This window comes from Argiope bruennichi, chromosome 6, assembly GCF_947563725.1.
Source record: "Argiope bruennichi chromosome 6, qqArgBrue1.1, whole genome shotgun sequence".
In the NCBI taxonomy this organism is placed as follows: Eukaryota; Metazoa; Arthropoda; class Arachnida; order Araneae; family Araneidae; genus Argiope; species Argiope bruennichi.
Genome location: NC_079156.1, coordinates 49,521,616 through 49,548,864, shown reverse-complemented (window position 1 = coordinate 49,548,864; position 27,249 = coordinate 49,521,616). Strand labels below are relative to the sequence as shown.

General features: G+C 29.4%; 1 protein-coding gene across 3 annotated transcripts in view; it reads left to right on the top strand.

The window, feature by feature from the left end:
* LOC129972314 (guanine nucleotide-binding protein G(o) subunit alpha-like) overlaps positions 1-27,249 on the top strand; it is a 147,467-nt gene that overhangs the window by 118,312 nt on the left and 1,906 nt on the right. Inside the window, exons 1-8 of one of the 3 annotated variants that reach the window (XM_056086404.1) lie at positions 18,485-18,572; positions 18,708-18,881; positions 20,093-20,184; positions 21,351-21,443; positions 22,966-23,126; positions 24,799-24,927; positions 26,761-26,890; positions 26,986-27,057. In XM_056086404.1, coding sequence (XP_055942379.1) covers positions 18,758-18,881; positions 20,093-20,184; positions 21,351-21,443; positions 22,966-23,126; positions 24,799-24,927; positions 26,761-26,890; positions 26,986-27,057 — 801 coding nt within the window. In that variant the 5' untranslated portion in view covers positions 18,485-18,572; positions 18,708-18,757. Of the gene's footprint in view, positions 1-18,484; positions 18,577-18,707; positions 18,882-20,092; positions 20,185-21,350; positions 21,444-22,965; positions 23,127-24,798; positions 24,928-26,760; positions 26,891-26,985; positions 27,058-27,249 lie in introns of those variants that run through there. The other 2 variants (XM_056086405.1, XM_056086406.1) reach the window with 2 other exon arrangements.

Below are 27,249 nucleotides of genomic sequence, written 5' to 3'. Positions count from 1 at the left end.
TCTATTGAGCTGCTGTTGACTGCATATGACTTTATGTGATGCTTCGTCTGTGCTTTGCTACGTGTGCATAATGTTTTCTCGTATAAAGAAGCGTTATTGTTCGCTACTGAAACTTTTGGAAACTATATAACCTATGGCTGGATTTCGGATATTTCCCTTACCAGTACTCTTTGAGTCATGATTTTAGAAACAAACTTATTATTAATTTTTAAATCAAAAGGCTTTTTTTTTTCTTAATTTTTATTCGGCTAAAATTATGCTATTTTGCCAGCCTTTTTCTTTTTTTGTGTTTGTGTTTTAATTTCATAGTAATAAAAAATTTTAATCATTGACACACAATTTACTTTGCTACTATTTTTTGCTTCAAAAAAAAAAGATAAAAATGATGATATGTATTTACATCTTCCCAATTTTCAGGTCATATATTGTGAATTACAAATGTATTGAAAATTATGTAAAAAGTTAGAACAATTTTTCTGACCATAAAATGCAATAGCACGCGACATTTTTTTTTGTTGTTGTTGTTACTATATTGTTTTTCTTTTTGATCTATTGATTTAATCCTACTTAAACTTTTTCTTTATTTTCAAAAATAATAATAATTTATGTTGATTATATTTGGTTCTATTTTTGCTTGCGCTTTCGGCTCTTTTTATATTCTAAATTGATGTATATAATCGATATACTGTAATTTTTCAGATGTCATAAGCAAATTTATTAATTTTTCCCATTACATTTGAAATTTTTTTCTAATACTTAAATTTAGTACGTTCAAATAGTAAATAAATTATAAATTATAAACTTCATAGAGATAATAAATGAATGTTAATTTCAAAATTTATTCGACAGAAATAATTACATTTCACCTCATGTAAAATTCACTGGAAAAAAATAATAAAGTTGTGCAAATTAGTACATGGTAATAGGAACGCTCTTTTTATTTTCTTGAATGGGATAAAAAGAATTTTCCAATCACACATATTGACCTTCTCTGTCAAAATATCCAAATTAGTTCGCTAACCAAAGTCACTTTAGCAAGAGATTGGGAATTAAGATCGAGTTCTAACAAATACAGACTATGGTCTACTCTTCCCGTTGGAGGTGTGCCCCGTCATTAGAATGGAGGTAACACGACCCCTCAAAATTTATATATCCGCCAGGGAAAGTGGGAATCAACAGCTAAATCAGAAGCTTTTCATTGATAACATTGGATTTTGACAATCTCTAAAATGAGGATTTAATCGCATTCGTAGAAGACCAAATGAAAAAAAAAATCTCAGTTTATCATAGGCTGATTATTTTTAGCTCGAAGCACGACTCGTTTTCGTATTTTTTCGGTGAATATAATTTTATTATGACATTAAAAAGACTAAATCATCTAAAAGAACATGTAATTAATAGACATGATTTCTATTTCATTTCAATTTTTAAACAATTCTTACTTCACATCCCAACTCGCAAAGCCAGTTTATAACAGTCAAGCGTAATTTCTTATCCGGAACATTATCTTGCCGGAAGTAATTTTTTACCTGAATATCGTAATGAATGTTGACTTGAAGATTTGTCGATACGATATTATTTCAACAGTAATCAGTCATGATGGTAACAATTATTAAAGCATCTACCTTAAATTTATATCATCAGACAAGCAATCCGTATTATATTCCATTTACAATAGTCTAATTTTATTTCCAATCAATTACTTACGCATGTAAGAATTTATATTTGGCATATCAAAGTAAGTCAAGTTGTTAATTCAATAGTTAAATTTTGTTTGTAGAATTTTGTTTTAAAATTCCTTACTTAGAATTAATTTGCATTTAGAAATTCCCGCTTCAGAATTTACAATCAGATTAATTACATTCAGAAATGAAAAATATTTTGTCAAAATAAATTTTTAGAAATTGTTTTAAATTTACGGTAAGATGGATAAAGATAATTGTATATACTTGAAATATATATTATGAAAATCAATAAGACCTTGAGTTAAAAACAATATCTGGTTGCCGAAGTTGAATTAATTTGGCGACTTCTCATCAAATGTGATAATTCTGATAATTTCTGTTGTATCTCTTATAGACTTTCTTGCAGCGGATATTTGGCAAACTTTTGAACGATTGTTATTGTCTGCAATATATCGCCTTACTTGGCGAAAAACCGGACTCTGTTCTTAAGTCTTACCACAATGAATTTTGATGAAGTACAAGAAAATGTCGCGTTTTTTAATTTGTCGCCAAAATAATAAAATGGAGTAGGTTTTTTTTGTTTTTTTTTGGTAACCTTATTGCTGGTTTGTTTACAAATTTTTTTTGATTTGTTGAGTTGTATACCTGCTTTGTTGGTAACAATATTTCGCCATCCTTGGCCATTTGAAGGAACACACTGAAATAGATTTCAAACTAATAAGTATCGGGAAAAGCGAAATCTGTTGAAATCTACTTTAGTCTTCTTTCATATTGTAATCGATATCAATTAGCCAGAAAGCAATATAGCTACTAAACTAATTGAGCAGTTACCAAAGGATTTTGAGTGGAACAATTTCATCTTATTTCTTATTTTTATCTGCAATTGGCCGCAAACTGAAAGGGCACTTTAAAATAGATTTCAAGGCCGGGATAGCCTGGTTGGTAGAGTGTCGGATTCGCGTCCCTTAGGTTGCGAGTTCGAACCCCGCCGGTTGAAGATTCCCCGCGTGCTTGGTGGTTGACGCGCGTTAAATCTGTCGTGATCACAAAGTCCTCCATGTCGAGAGTAATACCACTGGGGGTACTAGATCAGGGGTGATCGGTCTCTGAGTCAGGTCTAAATTATGATCTGTGAGTAAATGATATGTGTGAGTGAAGTCCGCCCCGTAAAAAGGGTTGTGACGTGTGTGTAGCTAAGTCGTTCTCTTGGCCCTAGTTGGCGCTGCTATAGAAACAAAAGGCGCTCCCCCTCAGGCTAAAATCGGCTGTCTTCGAACAGCGAGCTTGTCCATGGCAAGTGCCATAAGAAACAACAAAATAGATTTCAACTATGAAACCCGTTTGTTAATTTCTCCGCCATATTTTCCAATTTATCGTGTATGATAATTGGTAAAACTAAAGAATACGCCACAGGATTTTCAATAGTCTTAGTCAAACTTTGCAGAAATCTCATCAAATAGCAACTAATAAATGTAGTTAGGCAACCAAATTTGGCGGTATAAAGCTTTTAAAAAATTTTAATTTTGTGACCATGCCGTATTTTCTTAATTTAACCTAATAATTAATGTTAAATTTACTTAAATTTAACTATAACTGAGTAGAATTTTTTTAAAAGGAAAAACAAAAATATTTATGACAGATAATACAAATTATATTCAAATTTACATAATAAGCTAGAATAACGCTTGATTTAATTTTGATAAAGCAGTATTTTTATATCTATTACAAATATAAGAATAACACACAAAGATTTAAAAACATGGTTTAATCTGACACCAAGTTGGCAAAACTTTTCGCACCTTCTAAGCCAACGGTCAGTCATTAAATCTTCATGACATTAAATCTAATTTTAAATCTATGCAAATACTGGATGAAAAATTATTATTCCACTAGTAAGCCTCAATGATTAAATTAAGATTTACATTAAAACAGTTTTTGAGAATGTGAGTGATTTAATTTTAAAATAATATAGGGGGGATATTACTTAAACATTGAAACTGTTGCACTAAATCATGAAGTTCAAGCATAAGGAATTTATAAAGTGGAAAATAATTAAGCATACTTTCTTTTTTTCCGGCACAATGTACTGACTTTTTCAAACTTTTTAAATTATTATGCTTCATCTTTCTGAAGATGAAATTTTGAAGTCATTTTTTCGCAATTTTGAAGCACTAATGGATTGATGATTTGTACACTGATGCATCTTCCATCATCAATCGCATCACAATGTACAATTTTAATATTTTCATAACTTAATTATCATTTTATCACTATAAATTAAATTTAATTTGATTTCGCTCCAATCTAGAAGTGAGTCTGAAAAAAATAATAAATCCTAAGATTAAAAAGTAATAAAAATCATTTATTATGGTTTTAAATTACTGATAAAAAAAGCGTTTTTATAAACTTTTTAATAAAATTTATTTTTGGTCTTTTTTAGGAATTTTAAAATTTTATTTATTACAGGTTCAAAGTTTATTAATTAGAGTAGAGTTCTCGGTAAAATATGCATTTTTATTGTAGATTTTAAAATCGTCCGAAAAGTATTAATTTTGAATGATTTCTAGGTCCAGATTCACATCTGTTGTGCTAAAGTCCCGATGTCTCTTAACTGCCCGGAAATTTTTGTAAATTTAGTTCAGCATCGTTCCGGTCTCTTTCTAGAGCGACAGAATCGTGGGTCTGTTGTGAAAACTGTAACAAGTCAGTGCAAATCTGGGGTGCATTTCGAAAACTGTTTATGATTTTTTTTTCATTTGTTCTGATATAGACTCAATTCTGAAATCATAGTGTACGACATTACACCTCTCCTATAGAGAAGTACCTATTATTACTTTAAAAAACTTGTAATTTCAGAATTTTCGAAGATGTTAATCCTCAGATGAGCAAAAAAATATTTTTAAGTCTTACAATTACTTTGTATTTCGTGCTTAATTCCGTGCTCAATCGGTAAGACTTAAAAACAAGGTCAAGTTTCTTGCCAAATACGCTGAAGTCGTGCAGATATCCAAAAGCATGCAAAAGTCTTCTAACTTGGATGCCTGCAAGACAGTTAGGATTACTACATTTGGCGACAAATCTTCAAACACATTCAACTTTATGATTGGATAATATTTTTAAGGAGGGTAGTTTAATCTTCGAGATATTGTAGCAAGTTGAATTGAACGAGGACAGAACCTGGTATCTTGTGGTTCGCAGCCGAGTAACATGACCACAATACAAAAGCAATTGCCATCGTAGCGTAGCTGTTAACTGTCTTATAAGTTTTCACTACAATATTAACGTTCGAATTTAATATTCTAAATTTAGCTTTGGAGAAGATGTATTGTTGCTGTCACTAGCTTTACTAGATCGCCTTCAGGAATAAAAAAAGTTTATGAATAAAATCGGTTTCTTTAAAATCGAATCTTGCTTTTGGTAAAACCCAAATAATAATAGATTGGTCAGTTTTACACCAATGGTATTCCGAAAAGTGTTTACAAATTCCGAAAAGTGTTTACAATCCTAAACACATCGGTGTGTCCTCTAATAAATGTGAGAAAATCGGGGGTTTTTTTGTTGGTAACTTTACTCTTGAATTGAAGAGACTTCAGGGCCTCTACCAAAGTACCATGAGTGATTGGTAGAGTTTTGAAAGCTTGCTTATTTCCTCTCTTTTTAATTGAGGCGATTTCACAATAAGTGTTCTCCATGCATGATTTCAACAGAAACAGGCTTGACCAATATATCAGTTAGCTCATTACCAAACATATATTTGATATAGTTATCAAGAGATAGGTCTGCATCTAGAAACAGGCCTATGGGTTTGTACTCATTTATAAAGGAAGCGGGATTACTGAAAATTGGCTAGAATTTAGATATGGTATTTTTAATAAAAATAGGACATACACATTTAGTTGAATTTACTATAAATTCCCGATAGTTAGATTAAAATTGCAATTTGGACACAATTTTGAAGAGTGCAGTGTCTGTACTTTAGCTTTTTGCGTTTTGTGTCTTTGCGTTTCTGTATAGTCAGCAGAAGTTGTTAAATGAGATATTGGGAAAAAGGAGATATCTTTGTGATATCGTTTACATAAATATTAAACAAAGCTTGAGATAAAAACAAATCCTAAAAGCAGCAACTAAAAATTGTCTAAGGAAAACACTTACGTTATCATGTAACATCGGATACCTTTACATTTTATTTTATGGAAATGCTAAGCACTGTTGAGGACCACCTAGTTCTCTAGGAATACTGATTGTTTTTAATTTATGATAAAAAATAAGATACAAAATTTATACTCATAATTCCCAAGGTATGTGGCGTTAAATTCATAAGCCAGTTAACAGCCTATGGACAGAGGTGCTGACTTTTGTCTAGTGGGTTATGTTACGCAGCTAAGGAGCCTAGCGTCACAGGGACGATCCTCGCTCAGGCAATAGCCACAAGAATTCTTAGACATTAAATTGCGATACGTTTGCATAAATTGGGTACATGAATATTTCTAATGAAGTCGAGCTCCGTGATATTATAGTGCCATCAAAAGTTTTATGGTCCGGGTAATTTATTTCAAAACCCCGTTGTCATTCGAAGTATTTTTCAATTTAATTTCATATTCTCCTTCCTCTTGTAAAATGAAAAGAATTTTGCTTCCTTGGCCATCAACACCGAAAGAAAATCACGCAATCAGACATTTGATGAAACAATGGAAACGGTTTGAATTTTATAACACACTATATAGCCGCCTTTGGCGACCAGCCGGTTCGCCAATCTTAATGTTCGTTAAAATTTTAATAATTAAATATTTTATGCAATTTCTACTTTAATAGCTTCTTCATCAAAATATTTTAAAACTTCAAATTTTGATTATCATATAATTCATTCATAATATTATAAAGGCCTTCAGTCATAACGTAATATGTATCTCTCTCATTTTCTGTTATCACCCGTAGAATTTATGCTTTAAATTAAAGTGGAAAGAATTTATCTTCAATTAATATAATAATATTTTTTACTGAAACAAAGCATTTTTTTATAATCTGATTACTGAAAATAGAGTCACTCAGCGTTTAAACTTTATGGGCACTAAAGAATATCTTTTTTAATTTATGTAATATCTCAAGAGTTGGTCAACAAAATTTTCTTAGATTCATTATGATCAGATCGATTCATTAACAATGTTTAAATTTAAATGCATCAAACACTAAGAAAATAAAACGAATCGTTTAAAATAAACGGTTGAAAACAGGTTTTAAAAAAACTACTTAAAAAACGATGTGCTTAAAACTATAAGCATATACAAAAAATATATAACTAACATAAATACAATTTACTTACAAAAGCATGCAACTAACCCAAAAATAATTTAAATCATCCATTGATAACGTTGTCATGGCAACAATCAGAACAGAATGCGCATGCGTGAATTTTCTTCGCCGGTTACGTAACGCAAATACGTGATTTTTTCTACGCCAGTTGGGGTAACGCTATGCAGATAAGAAATTTTTAATTTCCTTTATTCTGTTTTATTTTAATTCAAAAGTACTTCAGAATGAATCTGAAAGATTGATTCATTAACAGTGTTTAATTTTAAATGCATCAAACATTAAGAAAATAAACAGAACCGATTGAAATAATCCGCCGAAAAATTTTAACCCTAGCCTCATTACTGTTGGGAGAAAAAAAAACTGAAGTCTTTCTCGTTTGGCGCTGGGGATAATGGAAGATTTTTTTGGCGGAAAAGTTGGCGGTGGGGAAAATGGAAGATTTTTTTGGCGGGAAAGTTAGTTTTTAATTAATAATTAAAATTCTAATTAAAAATTCGAAAAAAGAAACCCCAGGTGCACATTCTCAACCTCCAAGGTATACATGTACCAAATTTGGTAGCTGTATGTCAAACGGTCTGGCCTGTAGAGCGCCAACACACACACACACACACACACATTGAGCTTTATTATAAGTATAGATTGATGAAAGGTTATGTAAAAAATCATTTTTAAAAAATTATCAAAATTCATAAACAATTGATACGACATTTAAAAAGCATTTAAATTTGAAACTGATGTAAAAACCTGCCTTTCGTATTTATATTTTTGGGACTTATTGTGGGAAAAGGCCACTGCATTAGGTAGTATTTTAGTCACCGCTTTTTAGTTAATTGAAAGTTCGAGAAAAAAAAATTAGAAGTGTATATGCCAGTCCTTTAAAATATATAAGTGTCAAATTTTGTAACTCTTGATCAAACAGTCTTTCCTGTAGAATGCCAACACACATATACACATTTTTCTTTATTAGTAGAAGAGATTAAAAAATATTTACCAAAAAAAACGGAATTTTTTTTTTAATATTTTACAAGCCCTAAATAATTCATCATTAAAAAAGCTTATAAAAATTTTAAAATAATCTTTCTTCTTTATAGATTACATTCTAAAATTTTATTTTACAACTGCAATTCATGACATGAATAAAATAATCTCTAAACAAGACAAAACTGATGAATTTCTGTCTCTGTTCTCAAGCCTGAAAAAGAGTAAAATGGAAAAATGTACTGATATGATCGTCATTGAAGAAAGGATCTTCTATCTTTTGTATTTTCACGAGCGCCACAAGCACTGGATTGACAAGAGACACTCTAGACGAATCATATTCAATGAATTACCAGATTTCTGTTTCGAGAAGCATGTTGAAAATGCGGTTGTGGTGGCCGAAGTACTTAAAGGCATTAACGAGTTACCACCGGCTGGCACACCAAATACCGTGTTGTTCATCGCTCTTAAATGTTTAACGAATAGAACTCTTCCACTGACGACCATACAGCAACGTAATAAACTTAAAAAGGCATCCTTTACTGCCCTGACTTATTTCTTGCACCATGCATACAAGCAAAAACTAATGTTCCGAAACCGAAAATTGGTGGAAATGATAACTTACACGAATCCTCTTCTGTTTGCAAAGCTTCTTTTGTTTGCTAATTCTAAAAGTTTGCTTTCCATGATACAATATGGACTGAGGTAATTTTTGCTACATTTATTAGAAAATAATAGCATTAAGATATTCAATGAATTCTTAACTTCTGAAAATAACTGGTTTAAGACGGGCTACATAAAAAGTAATTTAGTAGTTGCCCCATAACACAGCTTTAGAAAACCAGCGACAGCGCCACACAGTAGACAACTTTAGAAAACCAGTGGGAATGATTTCCCCACAATTTTCTAGCATGTATTCTAATAAACGCATCATGCCAGAGAATGCCTTGCATCGTATTGCGTAAAATTATTACGAAATATTAACTTCAGGCTTGAATTTAGCATTTTTACTGAATCTATCATGTAATCTTTGGCGAGTGTTTTGGCAATTAATCTCTCTCATGCGGTTAATGGTATCTAAAAACCGAATTTGGGTTTTAGATACGTTTTCCTCAACCGAATGAAACCAAAATTTGATATAAAACTGCACTTGTAGTCACAAAATCTAAAACCAAATTTGATATATGTAAGTCATTGCGTTTTTTAGAATTATCGCGTTTATCACTTCTAAAAGTGCAGACCGACAGACAGTCAACCGGTGGATGAATTTGGCTCAAAATTTTACAGGTGTCTATACTATAGATGTTAAGTCTGTATACCGTATATTATCTATCTAATCTTCTATCTTTTGTAGTTATTGTGTCAAATTATATTCAAACAGCTGGGCAGACGGACTTGTTCTCAACAGATTTTACTCAAAATTTGATAGAAACTGCAAATTTGGTGTAAAGACCGTATGCCAAATTTCATCCATCTAGCTCAAAGCATATTTGAGTTATTTTTGTCATAGACAGGCAGACAATCTTACATTTTTCAAAAGTTTGTCAAACTTAGGAAGGTCAAAAACGTGGAGATTCGTCAAAATCCCCAGCTCGAATTTTTTGACGATTACTATTATTTCCCTAAACTACGTATATGAGAAAATAAAAAAAGAGAAAGTATTTACACTTTCACTTTTTTGTATACTTTAACGTAATGTTCTTTTTTATAATGTGTTAAAAATAATTGTGGTAGTTCTAATCCACACCTTTCAAAGCATGTCTAAAAAATTCATTGGTCAAACTCTCATGATGAATTGCAAGTGGAGTATAATTTGATGAAAGATATCTTGAAATACCTGACTAAGATGTCTAACTTATTTCCTACGAATGAAGGTAGGTTGTCTTCCTAGAAGATTTCAGGCATAAGAGGCCCCCATTTGCATTTCGCTTCGTGAGAAAAATTACTAGGAAATGTCAGGAAACCAAACGATTCTAAGCATTAAATGGCTATTGCGTTTATGAATGGGAAAGTATAAACCGATAGGCGGTCAACCTTTTGATATATTTGATTCAAAATTCGATAAAAATCTACATTTCAGATACTAACTCTATGTACCAAATTTTATTTATCTAAATCTTTAATAGTCTGTTCTGATCAAGTTTACTTGCATTAGAACATACAAACAGACGTACTTCCATTTATTGAATTTGATTCAAAATTTGATAGAAATCTGCAAATTTGGTCCAAATTCTATATACCGATTTTCATTCCTTTAGCGCAAAGCGTTTTTGATCACATTACAGACAGACGAATTGATAGACATAATGTCAAAGATGTATTTTTTGAAAGAGGTCTGAAATGTAGAAATTCTTCAAAATTTCTAGTTGGATTATTTGACGATTAAAATAATTTATACTTTATATACGAGAAAGCAAAGAAAAAAAACGAGACATTACATCGAAATGCTTACCACTTTTAAAACTACCGACGGGAGAAACTCAATGAAAAGACAAATATCAATTCTTCCGGCTGTTGACATTTTTTATACAAAAAAAAAAGAGAGAGAGAAAAGAGAAAAGTAAAGATATTCTTCAGATATGTATTAGAAAGTTTAACTTATCTAAACTGGCATAAAAGACAAATTTTAGCCCACAGAAACCTGTAATTGGGAGTACCTGAAAGACGAGATATCTCGTCGGTAGCGTTAAAAGTGTTAAATACTTCAGATATTTTTATTTAAATTTGAATTTCATGAATAGTCTTCTGGGTTTTCTGGCTTTTAGATGCAAATACAAAAATTGCTTAATCGATTACTGCTTAATTCTCTGCCTTTTCCTACATTCCAGGTTCGAATTTTCAGAAAAGTACTCTCTTCGAACCCATCCGATATTTCTATGCGCTGCTAAACTTTTGTGTTGGTTCATAGATATGGAGCGTTTTAGAAACAACGCGGATCATGGAAGAAAGGCCCACCAAGCATGCTTTGTCGACAAGCTCCAACTTTTCTGTCGGAATTTCAAAATCCTGCTACTTGCAACTTTCAATCCTCACAAAGTTAGATATGAAGTTGCTTACGCTTTGATGAAATACGGAAACGTTGTTGATTTTGGACTACTCCAGCCTTATTTCGAACAATATTTCCCCGATATGGATTTCCAGTCCAATCGACCGCCTTGCTTACAACATGCATGCCGATACGTTATCCGAAGTAGGCTCGATGAACGATGGCGCTTGCCATATGGAGTTTGGAAATTACCGTTGCCTCGAAAGCTATCCAGTTATTTGTATTTTAGTATAGATGAGAAAGGAAATGAGACAATCTGATTACTGCTCTATTCAAAATTTTAACTGTTTTTTAAAAAATATATACTATGCGATTATTCCAAATAATAAATGTAAATCTGCTTTATTTTTGATTAATTAACATGCTGTGCATTCTTTGTCTATTTATGGTTATTTATGAAATTTTAGTTTGGAAAATTATCTTTTGTAGTTATTCCTATCGGTTAGAATTTCCTAGCTTTCTGAGATTTTATAGTAGTTAAAACCTGAACACAGTTGTATATGGATGGGGTTTTTTTTGTCTATGTAATGATAAAGTAGAATCATCTACCTCCTGCAATCCAATCACTTTGAGTGATGGGGAAACATTCATTAATTGACTGTTACAGTCCCCAATTGAAGCATGCGTTAATCTATTTTAGGCTAACTCTAGTAGTACATATATATTGTACAATATTGTATGATATCGAACAATATTCGCAATATTGTATAATATTGTTCAATGTTAAATGATATAATATAATATTGCACGATGTTGTATAATATTGTGAAAGAAGATGTGTTACCTGGGAAAAAAGAGTAAAATATGAATGGAGAAGGCAGAAGGGGTGTTCTTTAATTCATTCTGTAAACTTCAGAATCTATCCTGGATAGAGATGCATAATCCACGATTTTTTGAATAACAAATAATATTGCTATTGTTATTTTTAAATATGCGTTCCAAATATCTGTTATTTCAATCATATTATTAATTAAAAATTATTACTTAATATTAAATATAAAATTTATTAATTGTAATTAATACTTAATTTACTAATTTAATTAACGTGTGATTGAATTAATTTATCTGTTTCAGCTTATTTCTTAAATTTTATTTTTTTTCTCAAAACTGTTTATTTAATTTATTTATTAGAGTGAACCATTTTCTGGAAAAGATGAGTTAAAAATATATGTCATTTTTTAAAAATGTTTACTTTAGTCCTATATTCTACCAATAGATGGCGCCAGCAGTAAACAGAGTACATGTAATCAAAGTCAATCATGTCACGAGCAATAAAAAATGATCTGTATGGAATAGTGCATCATCAAATACGAATATCGGTGACTTCGCACTTTCCAGTGGAGCCTCGCACTTTCCGGTGAAATCACCGCTGCGATAAATTTCAGTAATATGCAATTCAATGATACGATACGATAATTCCAATAACCGGTCCGTTCACTTTTCAATCCAATCACAGATTTCTTTCGAGAGCTTCCATTGGACAGATCGTATCGTCACCGCTCCGGCAAATTTCAGTGATATCGTATCGATTGTTAGTTTCTATCGTGATCCAAAACTTGTAATCGAAATATCATCAGTAAGATCGTATGAAGGATTTGAATCACACCCCTCTTTGAAAAGTATTGATAACTTGTATTTGTGACTTTTTGATATTGGTTACGTAATAACCGCTCTGAAAATATTCGTCATCCCTAATCCTGGAAGCAAAAACAATTATTACAATCCCTAAATGCACACATATATTGAACAATATTGTATGTTATATAACAATATTTAAAATATTTTATAATATTGTTGAATTTTAAATGATATATAATATCGCATAATATTGTGCAACAGGATGTGCTACTTGGGATACGAATAGGCGACTTTAGTTCCCCGAGGATTTCCTTGGGTGATAACTCAATTTACATCTTGCATCTCTTGTTTGAAACTGAAACCGGCTCACAAACATAGAATTTACAGCATAGAACATCACGGATTTGGAATTGGTTTGTAGTTAGAGACTTAAGCTGTAATATGAGTCCAGATCTATCACAGAAACGGATAAATCCCATAAGCCCGGGAATAGGGTCGGAAGCCAATCCAGAAGAAAAACAGAATTATTGAGAAAGTATTGTGCGTATGGAGGGCTCATTTGCTAGCACTTCACCCCATTGCTAGACTCTGTTCTCAGTCGTCCTGCTCGAATTTCAGAATTTTGTCTTGCTAACAGCCAACGGTGGATTTTCAATTAGACAGTCAATGCAGCTTCCTAGCGATAGCACGCTGTGAAGGGACCACAAATTACAAGGTCGATTTAAAAAAACGTATTTCCTTAATTTCCAAATAAATAAGTTTCTAATAAATTATAAATTTTATAAATGATAAAATATTAAAACAATTTTAATACCTTATCTAGTATAATCGGTTAGGTTTCAATGCGTTTCATTACGTTCACTTTATTATTAGAAATTTTATAAAATGGAATATTTGCTTCAACAAAAGTAAATATATATTCATAAAAGTAATAAAAAAAATACTACCTAAAATAAATCACTAAAACATTAAAAATGTGCTGGAATGGGAAACTAGAGTGACCATTTCATCGAAAGAGAGGTCTCATAACGTACACTGTCTCAGACTGTAAAATACGTATGTCCTTCACTGCTAAAAGCTTGACAAAAAAATAATTCTTATAATTTTTTCAATACTGTAAGCCGTTCGCGGGATTGTTTCCCGTTCGATTTTCTCCTAAAGTCCTTGTTTTTAATATTTATAATATAGAGCATCCAAAATACATTTCAGAACTGTGCTTTTTTTTTTTTTTTTGTTACAACTGATTTGGTTCATATGGTAGTATTAAAATACATGCACATATTTAAACTCGATATGCATACTAAGATTCATTAAATTAATATGTGTTTTTGAGTCTTCATATTCAAATGCGCACAGACTTCCTATCCACCTACAATGACCCATGGATGAATTTAACACAAAATTTAGACACCTCAACAATTCTGGTGATTTAACTACAAGAAGTTTTCATCTTTCTGGTTCATTGCGGTTTTGAATTATTATGATCATCAGTATATTGATCGGCAAATTTTCCATTGAATCACCAGTGGAAAATTCGATCTGTATTAAATTTTGTCTTTATCAATTTTTAACCTATCACAAATTCGTCCCAATTTGATACTGATCTAAAATATTGGTGCAAAGACATAAATCAAATTTCATCTTTGCACATTCTTACATTCTTGAGTTATCGTAATTACTGATAAACAGCCACATACAATTCCATTTTTTTAATTAACTTTCGAAGGTTTAATTTTTTTACAATTATAATATTTTCTATTTCTATATTTCACACAAATGAAAATAAGTAATTAAATACCGTTTTAGTAAAAAAAAAAAAATCCCGAAATAATAATTTTAAACTCAATTGTTCTTTAATAATGTCTAATTAATGCTTTTTTTTAAATATTTTATTGATACATATACAATGTGCCACGAAAAAGTGAAGTCTTAATCTTCTTAACTATTGCAGTTAAACATGTACTTCCAGTTGCAAAGTTTCATCAAATAAAATATTTAAACATATGCTTCTATAGTGAGTGATAATCCTAAGTTGCAAAAGTCATATTTTTTGTACGTCCCTAGTTACGAAAAAGTATCAATGAGTAAGACATATTTTTACACTCATCTATAACGATATAAAATGTGCCTCTATCTGTAATATTTGCTGAGATATTAAAAAGCAAATTTATTGACTTAGACCTTTTTTTATGTAAAGACAGGCCTTTTAAATTTGTTGGCAAAAGATCTACAGAACATGGAATGCCGAAAGCAATTTATATTTTAATTCAGACATGATTCCAATTTATTGTTGTTGTTTCACATGTTGTAGTTTTTAAACTGGCGACAAATTTCCTCTTCGAAAGTCTGCATTGTTAACAGCCTCCTAAAAACTATAAAAGAAGTAATTGAATTCAAGTAACGCCTCCTAAAGATTTTTCTTCATTTCTTTGGGAGGTGTTGACTCAGTTGGATTTGATTTAAATGATTGCACCCCTTTGTGTAATAGCAAAAATTTGAAAACCTGAGCTGCATGTTTTGGGTATTTTTCACGTTCACAGATATAGACTGATTCCATGAAGAATTTGCTTGTATTTTAATTAAACTTCCTGTTTTTAAGCGCAGAAATTCATATATTTGTCAGCATAAGACGTAATGAATTTCAGTTATAAAAATCAAATAACCTGAAAGTTACAAATAACACATATTGTTTCTTTGTTGCACTTGTTATTTCTATGTTGCACTTAATTCTGTTTCTATGTTGCACTTAAATTCTTTAACTTCGTATTTCTATCTATCTTTTTTTTTTTTTTTTTTTTTTGACAATTGCGGTTTTATTTTAGCGTTTACTGCTCATTTCCGTCGCAGATCAAACTATTATACAGAATGCAATAAATTTATAACCACACTATTTTGCAATTTTCAAATTCTGCTTTCGGTTACTTTGGCTTTCTAAACACTTCTCTATTACTACACTCACTCTATTACTACACTATTAAACACTACACTCTCTATTAGCGCAAGATGTTCCATAGTATTGTCACGGTATCTTCACGAGATCTGCAGCCATTAGAAAATCGTAAGAAGAATCATTAGAAATACTTAAGATTAATTGCATTATGTCAAAATCAATCAATTCTTTCCGATAATTTGAGCAGAAACATTAATATCTTGTCCGTTTTGTAATAATAAAAAGCATTTAAATACAATGCTTCTTGAGCTTTGCTGTATAGATTTGATTATTTAAAGCTTATGGTAGGACTTCTCGTTTTCCATAATACCTTTTATCATCAGATGTTTTACGAATACGCAACCTCATGAACGAGTTGCATATGTTTTGTAATAATAACTTCAAATCTTTACACTGAAAATTCCCCTTCATTTATCTGGAGTATTAAACTCATTTTGATTTATAAATTTTTATTTTACTGAAATTTAAAACTCACAATATGATCATTTTTAGTGAATTTGTAAAATCATTTTCATTTAAATTTAAATTTGTAATAGATTTTTATGAAGAGAAATGTACGACCCAGTTCCCAATAAAGTTTTTGCGAATCAGAACTTCTTAGAAGTTTACTTTTTTCCTTGTCTATTTTTAACTTTTATGAAGCCCGTACTACAAAATGTAAAAAATATTTAATTTTTAAGCTTATTATATAGAATGTACATAACTAAATATTCAAAATCTGTAAGGATGTTTTAAAAAAAAATAACACAAAGTACAACCTTGTTGTTGATCGGAAATAAAAAATAACAGTTAAAAGTTGAAATTCAACGCATTTATAAGTGTTCATGTCACCACCTACACACACGGAGAAAGCATCCTTGCACAATTTTTTTAATCATGTCTGCAGTGCTGCTTTGGAATGATAACAGATATATATGTTTTTTAAGTTTGTCAAAATCTGTAGGTAACATTGGAGCCAACAGCTACTGACATTGAACATATATAACTGTAGTTAATTTAAATTTTCAACTGCTGTTTCTTATTTCGAATGAATAACAAAGTTGCACTTTTTTTTCCCCTATTCAATAAACCTACAAAACTGGGAGATTCTTTTATAAACACCCTGTATTTTATATATTAAATTCAATCACAGTGTCAAATATTGTTTTTCAATGGGATAAATGATCTTATAGATTGTAAAGATGTATTTATCATTGAAAGGAATTCTTTTACATACAACTGTGTAAAAATCGAATCTTAAAAATGTAAATATCCATTGGTTCTAAATAGTTCTGAAGTGATACATTTAAAATGCTCTCATTGTTTTAAAATTCTCTTTTATTATATAGATAGAAAAATCAGTGATAATAATTAGTTTGAGATGTTCCATAGATTTATTCTGAAAAAAAGTATCAGAATAATTGCCAAAACTAATTCCAGTCTGCATAGAGATTGCAAATTCAGTAAAAAGGCAATTTTGAAATTAGGGCAATTATTAGGATTTTCTTAGATACTTTTATAACTTTTGCTTTGAATTATTCGTCTTATGTAAAATCTTAAAGCAATCCTTTGATGTGTTTCGGAAAACAATGCATTTCTTTGAATTAGATGAGAATTTCTTTTAACGAAATTGTAAATTTTGGAAGACTGTCTTTGGAAGAAATGAAATAATGGATAGAAGGGCTGTTTTCCAAATATCCTGAAACATAGGTCACTATTGATTTAAGAGACGATTAAAAATTAATTATATTGATTTTATCTTAATTTTGAACCAAAGAATTTGTTTAACTATAGTTTTAAATATTTTAAAATAAAATATATGATTAAGGTAGTAACTGAAAGACATTGATTTTATACTTTTATAAATATATCAATCTAAAAATATTCACATTCATATTCAATGCATGAATACTTTTTATATTCTTAATGTAATCTTTAAAATTAATCATCTATATAATCAGAGGAGCTGGAAAATGGTTCACAGATTCTTAAATTTCAAAGGCGCGATTTAGAAAAATTTTAAAGCTTAATCGCAAAATAAAGAACTTTTTATTCTGCATTACACTATTTGATGATATTATCAGTAAACTATAGACCCTCAAATACATAGTTTTATTTCTACTGGGGCTTTCATACTATGTAAGATCGGAGAGCTCAAAATTATTAAAATATTAAAAGGGCATTATACAGCTTTTAAAAAAATCAATAAGTATTTTTTGCACACTAAATTATTTATTATATTTTATTTAATCGAAAGGAAAAAATTGTACATAGTATGAAGATTGAAAAAAAATAAACATTGTCCTATTCGCATTTTTAAAATTACTAAACATACTTGACTTTCATAAATTAAATTAATTAATATTTTGAAATTATTTTTTTTAAATGTATATGTTTTTGTAATTTATTAAAAAGGTTACCAAATTTCATTCTAAAAAAATTAATAGAAATCATTGAAAAAGTAATGCCTTTTACTTATTTTTCATTTTATTTACTTTTTTATTTACCAGTAGATGGCAGCATGATATTATTAAAAAATTAATTAATTAATATTAAAATTAATTTTTTTAAAATGCTATAAAATTTGAAACAATATATTTTATTAAAACCTTATTAAAAATATTTGCAACTATATGTTTGAAGTTTTGCAAAGAAATAAACTTTACAACTTAAAATAAATTTAATAAACTTTAAATTATACAAATTGCAAGTATGACGGGCATTATATTGCTTCCTTCAGCTGTATTTATTGCTAAGAGAGAAATTTATTATCAATAGATTCCTTATTAAAGCTAGAAAAATAGCTTTGAAGATAAAATCATCCAAATTACAGAATAACAAAGAACAAGTGTATTGTTTTAATTTTCAAATTAGTGTGTAACATAGCTGTTACAAAGCCATGTACATTTTGAAAATTAAAGTGCCTAGAAGTGGCAACTCAAAGCAGTTGATCTATCCTGTTTGACAACAAAAATGTTAGCGTGTTTTCGTATGACTCAATAAGAATCATCTTATTGCTCACAAACGCATGAATTTTCAAGAAAATGTTAGTCAGTGATTGAAATTCTTAAATTTTAATTTCGCAAATAATATTATTATTAATCTTTTAGTATAGTGAAATTATTTCTTTTTCATGTATGTCGTTGTTCTGTCAAACTGAATGGTGTATTCTGCATTTCAGCATAACTTCCATTTGTGGTTTTGTGATTTCAAGTTGTAAGGTAATGGAGCATGGGGGCATGTCTAAGTCTTGATGAAGAGGAAAGACGCGCTCAGTTGCGAAGCGAAGAAATCGATAGACAACTCGCTGAACTCGCAAAGCAAGAGCGAAATGTCATTAAGATATTACTCTTGGGTACGTGCACTGAAATATATATATATTTTTTTTTATATTGGGAGAATAACTATGTGAATTTAGATTGTATATTTAATTTGTTTGATAATGTGTAATAACGTTCATTAAGTGTTATGTAATAATTAAGATATTATATATTTAATACAGTTTCTATTTTATTTGATTTATATTAATTGATAAACTGAGATTTGTTTCGGAAAAAATATTTTCATGTCATCTTCTGCTAATGAAAAGTTAAGCATTGAATCATCTGTCTAGAAATGCTCACTAATTTCTTCCTAATACACCAGTATAAACATGTGTGTATTGACTGAGGATGTTTACCTTATGCTTATAGATTTCTTAAGCATCAATCTACTTCATTCTTGTAGCATTGAAATTGTCCAGAGTGCAATAGTACACATTCTCTATGAAAGATATTTTATGAACCGAAAAAACTTTTGTGGAGAAAAAAAAAATAATTGTAAAATATAATTTTAAGAGAAATATGTCTTATGTATGACTTCATGAAGATTTTATACTCACATCACATATTTTCAAATTTTGGAAAAATACTTATGGATTCAACATCTTGTAATGCATTTTATATGCATTTGAATAACTATGTCATTCCATTCAAATTACTTGTTTACATAACGCAGCATTTCTTTTGTTGTATTGCTACCGTGTGGTTGATGAAGATTTAAGGTCCATGTCACTTTTTTATTAAATATTGAAACATAAATATATACTCAAGATCTTGATGCAGTCCACTGAAAATGCCTAGCAATCCACAATTTGGAACTCCTGCCTAAAATATTGATCAGTATGTTTATAATAAAGTCTCACACTCGTATAATTCTAATTTTTTTCTTTTTAATTTTTAGAATTTTTCAAATAATATTTTTTAAAAAATAACTATTTCATTGGTAGAATGAATTTTTATTTCTGCAATTTTTTTAAACTTTTTATATACATTTGAATAATTTTATGTTCAAAACTTCTTCCATTTCTATATTCTAATTCAAATGCTTATGTTTATTCAGATGTTGTCGTAGGAACAACATCTTATGTAATCATGCATAATTTATCTTATGTGATTTTTTTTTCACTGAAAGATTACTGTTGTATACGAATACCCAACCCCCTAAATTAATCGATTTACTAGTCCTTATTGTCTCTATAATGAATCAGAACTAAATAAAATATCCTTTTTTTAAAATCTAATCTAGGGGCTGGTGAGAGTGGGAAAAGTACCTTGGTGAAGCAGATGAAAATAATCCATAGTGATGGATTTACTATTGAAGAACTAAAGAGCTTTAAGGTAACGGTATTATTTACCAATTTTATAAAGAAAAGTTTCAGATTATTATTCTATTTTAATGTAATTTCTTATGAATGCATTCATTGATTTCTTTCAATGCTTGATTATTTTTCTTTATTTAGAACCACTGCTTTTTTATAAAAGATTTTAAAAGAACCTTTGTTTTAGTTCAATTATTATTTATTAAATGTGTAGATTGGTGTTAATGAGGAGCACTTATTATCATGCTATGTATTATGGATTGTTTTGCATAATTACATATTTATTTTTTGTATATTAAATAATATTATTAATAGTAAATAAAATAATACTCAAAATTATACAATTGTAGCATCTAAATTGTAAAATTTTGATCCAATCCATTTGTTTCAGCTTGCTATTTCTTCATCTGTACATTCATGTGCATATAAATGGGATAAATAAATAGCCGTAACTCGAATAATCAAAATTTGGTATATTTTCTTGTTACTATAACTGCAATTCTATGCCAAATTTTATTTTCAATCTGTATACAAAAAATATCCAAAAGGCATATTCATTTTTTTCCTCTCCTTATATTACTGAACATAAAATGCACTTGTGTTTAACTCTGAAGATAAAAATCTAAGCAGTCACGACATTCACAACCTTTTCCAAGATTTACAGTTTTGTGCAAATAAAGAGGTTAGCACTAAAAAAAAAAAAAAAAAATTTGCAAAGAAAGTATTTGAGAGAACTTTTCTGCTGGTTATATGGTATTAGTGCAGTATAACCGTTCTGCATGTCCTAGTAAATTTTTAAGAGGCATTTCATTACAAGCATTTTTTTATTTGTCAGTTTTACTTAGTTGCATAATAATCTTGTGATGTGCTAATTCTTCTAGTGACATGCTAATTATAAGTAATCCTGGTTAAAAAATTCAAACTGTTGCTTCAAATTGAAAAGAAAAACTCCAATTGCATTTTTAGCATATTAGGAATAATAATATACCAATAATTTTTAACATAGGTAGAAAGAACCCAAAAATTCTTCTTGGATAGAAACATCAGAAAATGCCTTTTCCTCTTTTGAATTCATTGATAAAGGTTCATAAAACTTCAGACACCTTATTCATGTTTCCTGTGATATGTAATCTCTTTAATGTTATTAATATTACATATAAAGTACCTTTTTCTTTTCTTTTTCAGCCAACAGTGTTGGATAACATATTAAGTTCCATGAAATATGTTCTTACAGGAATGGGAATTCTGCGTATTAATTTAGAAAATGCCAAAAATAAGGTAAAGTACATACTTTTTAAAATGATTTAGAATTATAATTATAAATCTATGGGACTGGTTTCATTTTTTTATATTTATTATTATAAATATGACTTGTAGTAATTTGGTCAAATGAATATTAATAATATAAATGACTTAAACAAATTCTTTATTTTATTCTCTATGCCACATTATTTTCACCTATTTATTTGTTTGTTTTCTGTATATATTGTGCTTCTTTCTTATATATGCAAAATACTAAAGAGACTTTTTTTTTCACTTTTAATCAACTCCATGAAAATTGTACATATTTTCACCACCAAGGTTGTAATATGTAGCGGGTTTAAAAATTCAGTAATATTTATTGAGAATGGGATTGATTGAATTGAATTTATAAATTTTCTACAAATACAAGTTACTGTTCAGAATGATTATTTGAAGAATAAACTAAATTGTAATAACAGAAGGTATGAAGCCACTAATTTATGATTGAATCATGAATACTAACTCTATTTTTGTAAGAATATCATTTAAATTTCTACATCATTGAATGTGATGGATTTACATTGAGTGAATCAATCACAGCTTTAATTTATTATTAAATCAAAGTTACAAATTTTTCTATTAAATAATATTTTTCTCAGCTGTAATTTGGGAAATCAATTTGTGTCTACAGAAGGGATTAAAACATAACATCATGATGGTAAAATGAATTTCATTTTCTGATGGGGTGTGCTCCAGCAATAGGATTTTTGTAAGCTATACTTGAAGTTTTAGGAAATAAGCTCTTTCCAAAAACCTTTTATGAAGGAAAAATGACTGCTTAATGCTCATGACATCAAGAAGTTATTTATTATGAATAGGATATTCTTGTTTGGCAACACATTAACTTTTCAACTTGACCATTCTATATTTATATAGCTTTTGTGTACGTAACTGCAATTTCTCCTTATTTCAGCTTTATTTTTGTGCATTTATGAGACTTCTTCACAGAAGATGGAATTTAATTTGAATAATACATACTTAGCATTAGTAGGCAGGTAATTTTGAAACAAAGTATTCTAAGCAAGTTCCCAAGCAGTACATTTGAAATTTGATGCAGTGGATATATGAGGCCTACAGAGTTCATAAACAACATTTCAAACATCTATTTTTCACCTCTGTTAACTTAATTTTTGTAAATTTATTTTTAAAATGTATATTCTTTTACATGATTTTCTTTTCACGATAGATTTTTTTTTTATGCAGTACTGCCTATGCATGTAATTTCCAAACTTGGATTGCTATATGATTCTGGGTTGCATAATTGTTTTGGTTTATTCTCTCCCTTTGCGCTTAAATGCCTTCTTTCTGATATGTTATTTCAGTTACAAAAATTTATATAACTGAATTTTATTCAATTCTTTCTAATATATTTGCTTTGAATTTAGAATATTTTCATAATATGGATAACTTCCTCCTATCAGACTATTTTATTTACATAAAATTGCCATTATCATTAAAATTGTTTTTTTTTATATGCAATTATGGATTTTACTTGTAGGTTCATGCTCAAACTATTTTATCCTGCCAATGCTGCTTTGATGAAAACTATTCCATGCTGCCATATATTGCCAGTGCCCTAAGAAGCTTATGGGCTGATAAAGGAGTTAGACTTGCTGTAGCTAGAGGATATGAATATGAATTAAATGATTCTGCTCTATAGTAAGTATATTCTACTCTCTGCATCAGTATTTCCCAACCTTCTGACATATGTGTACTCCTTCTGTAATTTTGAGTATAAATTCTGACATATGTGTACTCCTTCGTAATGCTGAGTACCCCTCGTCAAAAAAAAGGGATGTATTTTAATAACAATCAAAAATAATTTTCTTTTTTTTGTGACATACACAAAATAATAAAAAAAGAGAAATAAAATTATTCATAATAAAATATAAATAAAAGTTATAAGTAACATTCATTTGGATCAATGAGAAGGATGAAATTGTTTGTGCTGAGATGACTGATCGTCATAACTTGGTTCCCTATTTGTTATTTTAATCTCAGATGTGGTTCCATGTCCAATAGTCTGTTCCTTTTTCTCGACTTAATCTCTTCAAATACTGAAAAAGCAACTTCACATAAATATGAAGTTGGAAAAGGCAAGATGTATTTCAGAACTTTTTCTGTTAAGACCGGATATACATGTTGCATTTGTAACCAGATTGATGTTAAGGTACTTAAAAATTAAACATATGGGGAGTACCCCATATGTTTCATTTTTAAAAACCCGTCTGAAGCCAATTCCAACAATTGCTCTTCTTCTGCATGCTTCAAATCTTCTGGCATGGATGTTGTGTCAATGGTTGGGTCTCTTATCCATTCAATATTTTTTGTTTAAATTAGGGAAATAGTTTTTCAAACCCACTTGCAAACTCTCCAAATGCTGTGTTATGCATTTCAGAGTATCAGTATCAATTTTAATTGTCGAACCTCCATTCAAGCACTGCTGCAAGCAAATAAGCCAAAGCGACAGGAGGTACTTAACCCCGTCTGCGGTTAAAATTAAAGGTTTCTTTGATTTCGGTCACATGGGGAGATACAGTGGACCACAGATGTTTGGGCCTTCTTTCATTTTGGACAGAGTCACGTGATTTTCCAGGGGTTGACTTTCACCTTAGTTGTACCCCCATCAAACTCTTATTGTACCCTTCGGGGTACGCATATCACACTTTGGGAAACACTGTTCTACATAAATCACTATGTAGGAGGCAGGGTGGTAAGAGAGTTTCCTGCAAAAATCCTTTACATAAGGGAATTCTGTGCTCTTAAAATTCATAGTGTATAATATCATATTGTATTTACATATTCATTGTATCTTTGCATAAATCATGATGTAGAAGGCTGGAGAGAAACTATCACTATCATAATATAGCCTTCTGCATTTTCTAAATGAAATGTTCATGTTATTACATTTAATTAGACCAAATAAAAAAAGATGCGTCCTTTCATTTTCAACCAAAATGTATCGATTGATTTGTAATATATTTCACTTTTTTTATGATACTACAACTTAAGTTCAGCGTAAAGTGGGGTTTCTTATTCTGCGATTAATTGTGCATTGTCATTCATAAATATTTGTTGTGGCTAGATGATGTGAGAAAATTACTCTGTGGATAGCAGATTGATTATCAGTTTTTGAAACTTCATTTATTTAATTTTAATAAAATGGAGTAATTCTACTATGCTCAATCATTATTCATTATTACTATTCTACTATTCTCAATCATTAGTTTAAGATGTCCTAAAATCCATACTACTGCTGATAAATCGACAAATTGTTATGTTCTTAACTTCTGAATGAAAGCATAATTATTGTTTAAATCTTTATTTTCAGTTTGTTTGAGGGTATGGATCGAATTTGCTCAGAGAAATATGTGCCAACAGCTACCGATGTCCTGAGAGCTCGAGTACGCACAACTGGAATAATTGAAACTCATTTCAAGATAAATGATTTTGTGATAAGGTAAACATTTCCTACTAAACTGTCATAAAAATTATATAGTAAGTGCTCTATTTATGAAACTGTGAATTTAATGACTTCTCTTAATACAGCATCTTCATTTTTACTTCCTCACATATGAAGTATTGAAAATATTATCATCATTAAAAAAATCCAAACTTTAAATTTTGATGAATTTCCACATTTTGTACTCCCCCCCCCCAAAAAAAAAAGAATTTTATTTCTCCTCAAACAAGATAATTGAAAAGGCTTTGTTCTCAGCTTTGAGCTAGATGTATGAAATTTGTTATTTATGCTCATTTGTAGCTTTCTATTGAATTTTGAACGAAATGCATTCAAAGGAAATCTGTCTAGTTGGCTGTCAAGTACAAGTGAACATGACAACTAAAAAATATTTTAAGAAAATTAAATAAAAATTTGTGTACAGGTTGAACATTTAAAGTGTAGATCCTTATCAAATTTGGAACTAAATACATTAAGGGGTTGATCATCTGTTGGTCTGTACTTTCACAACCATGTAAGCACGATAATTCAGAAATGCAATGACTTAAATGTATGAAATTTGCTATGTGATTTTTATGACTACATTTATAATTCCATGTCAAAATTTGGTTTTAATACATCAGAAGAAAAAGAAAAAAAAGTCAAAAAAAAGTTACATTTGGTCTTCTAGTAATTGTGTTATAATCACATTTCAGCGATTAATTGTCAGAGATTACATGCTAATAATATGCCCTTTCATAATTAGTATTCACTAATTCATAATTATTATCACCATACAGTTAAGAATATGTACAAATACATTTATTAAAAAGTTTTAGGGTGAGTACTTCATCTGGTTGGTAATATAATGTTTTGTCTCCAAATTTAATTTTTCCTAATTTAATTAAAAGTAATTAAAAGACTAATAGTGATCACGATAACTCAGGTAAAATAATAATAATGATTAATTTTTTTACCATAATAATAATGATAATAAATGATTAATTTTTTTACCATTCCTTTTCTCTTTCAATATTATTTTGATATTTCAAATTATTTAAGAGTTATAAAGTTCATCTTTGGTTGTTTTTTTTTTTTTTCTATCTAGCCTCAAAGAAACATCTCGAAAATCAGGCTGAAAATGACTTTAAAAAAATATTATCAGGGATTTTTATATTTTTAAAAGAATTTCATATTTAAAAATATATATATTAATTGAAATTGATAATTTTACCTTTAAATTTGAATGTACTTTTTTTTAAGTGCTAAATTTCTTTATTTCTTTTTAAAAAGTAGATTAATTATATTGCATCAATAAAAATCATTTTAACACTTTTTTCTGCACATTTCTTTTTAAATTTGGAAAGCTTACATATTGAATGTAGAGCTTTTGATTGATTGTAAACAATAAAACTGAATCTGATTTGTAAACAACACATTCTCTCTATCAATCGCATAACAAATAAAAGGATTTTTTATTCTTTTGAGGAAAAAGAGTTTATTATTTTGTTTTATTCAATTGAAATTTTAATTAGTAATTCTAACCTACATTAGTTATTTCAAAATTACTTTGAAGCCTGAAATATGATCAATAAAATAAGGTCACAATAATGTTTCTCAAATCACTAATTATTTTTTGGATAGTTTAGCAGACATGCTGTAAGCTGTAGTTTCCAATGAAGCAATCAGCAATTATTTAATCATTTTTATATATTAAATAATGGCAGAAAAATGAAAACATTTGTGCATTTTCTTTTTTTAAAGCTTTATGTCTTCCTAGATTAATAATAGAGTTTTTACAACTGTATACAATTCTTTATTTTTTCACATTGTTGTTATATATTTTATACACAGAATGTTTGATATTGGTGGACAAAGATCTGAGCGTAGAAAATGGATTCAATGTTTCGACGATGTTGGTGCTCTTCTATTTGTTGTTGCTTTGAGTGGCTATGATATGGTATTGCAAGAGGACAATTCAGTGGTATGTTGTTCATAAAAAGTATTATAAGAAATAAATATATATCAGGTAAATATATATATAAATATATTTCTTTCTTTTGATTTCATTTGTTTCAGAATCGCCTGCAAGAAAGTTTGCAGCTGTTTTCTTCAATATGCAACAATCGATTTTTCATTAATACATCAATGGTAAGTCATGCATACTGGTTTCATATTCTAATAATTGGCTTTATTATTTTTTTCCCTTCAAAATATATTATTATAACCTTTTGAGCAATATTATATATTCAAGCTGAACTTTTTTCCTCCCCTTTTTGCTCAAGATTTTTTGGGGGTGAAGTAGGAGAATGTGCATCTTTTTTCCCCCCTCCTAGATAAATC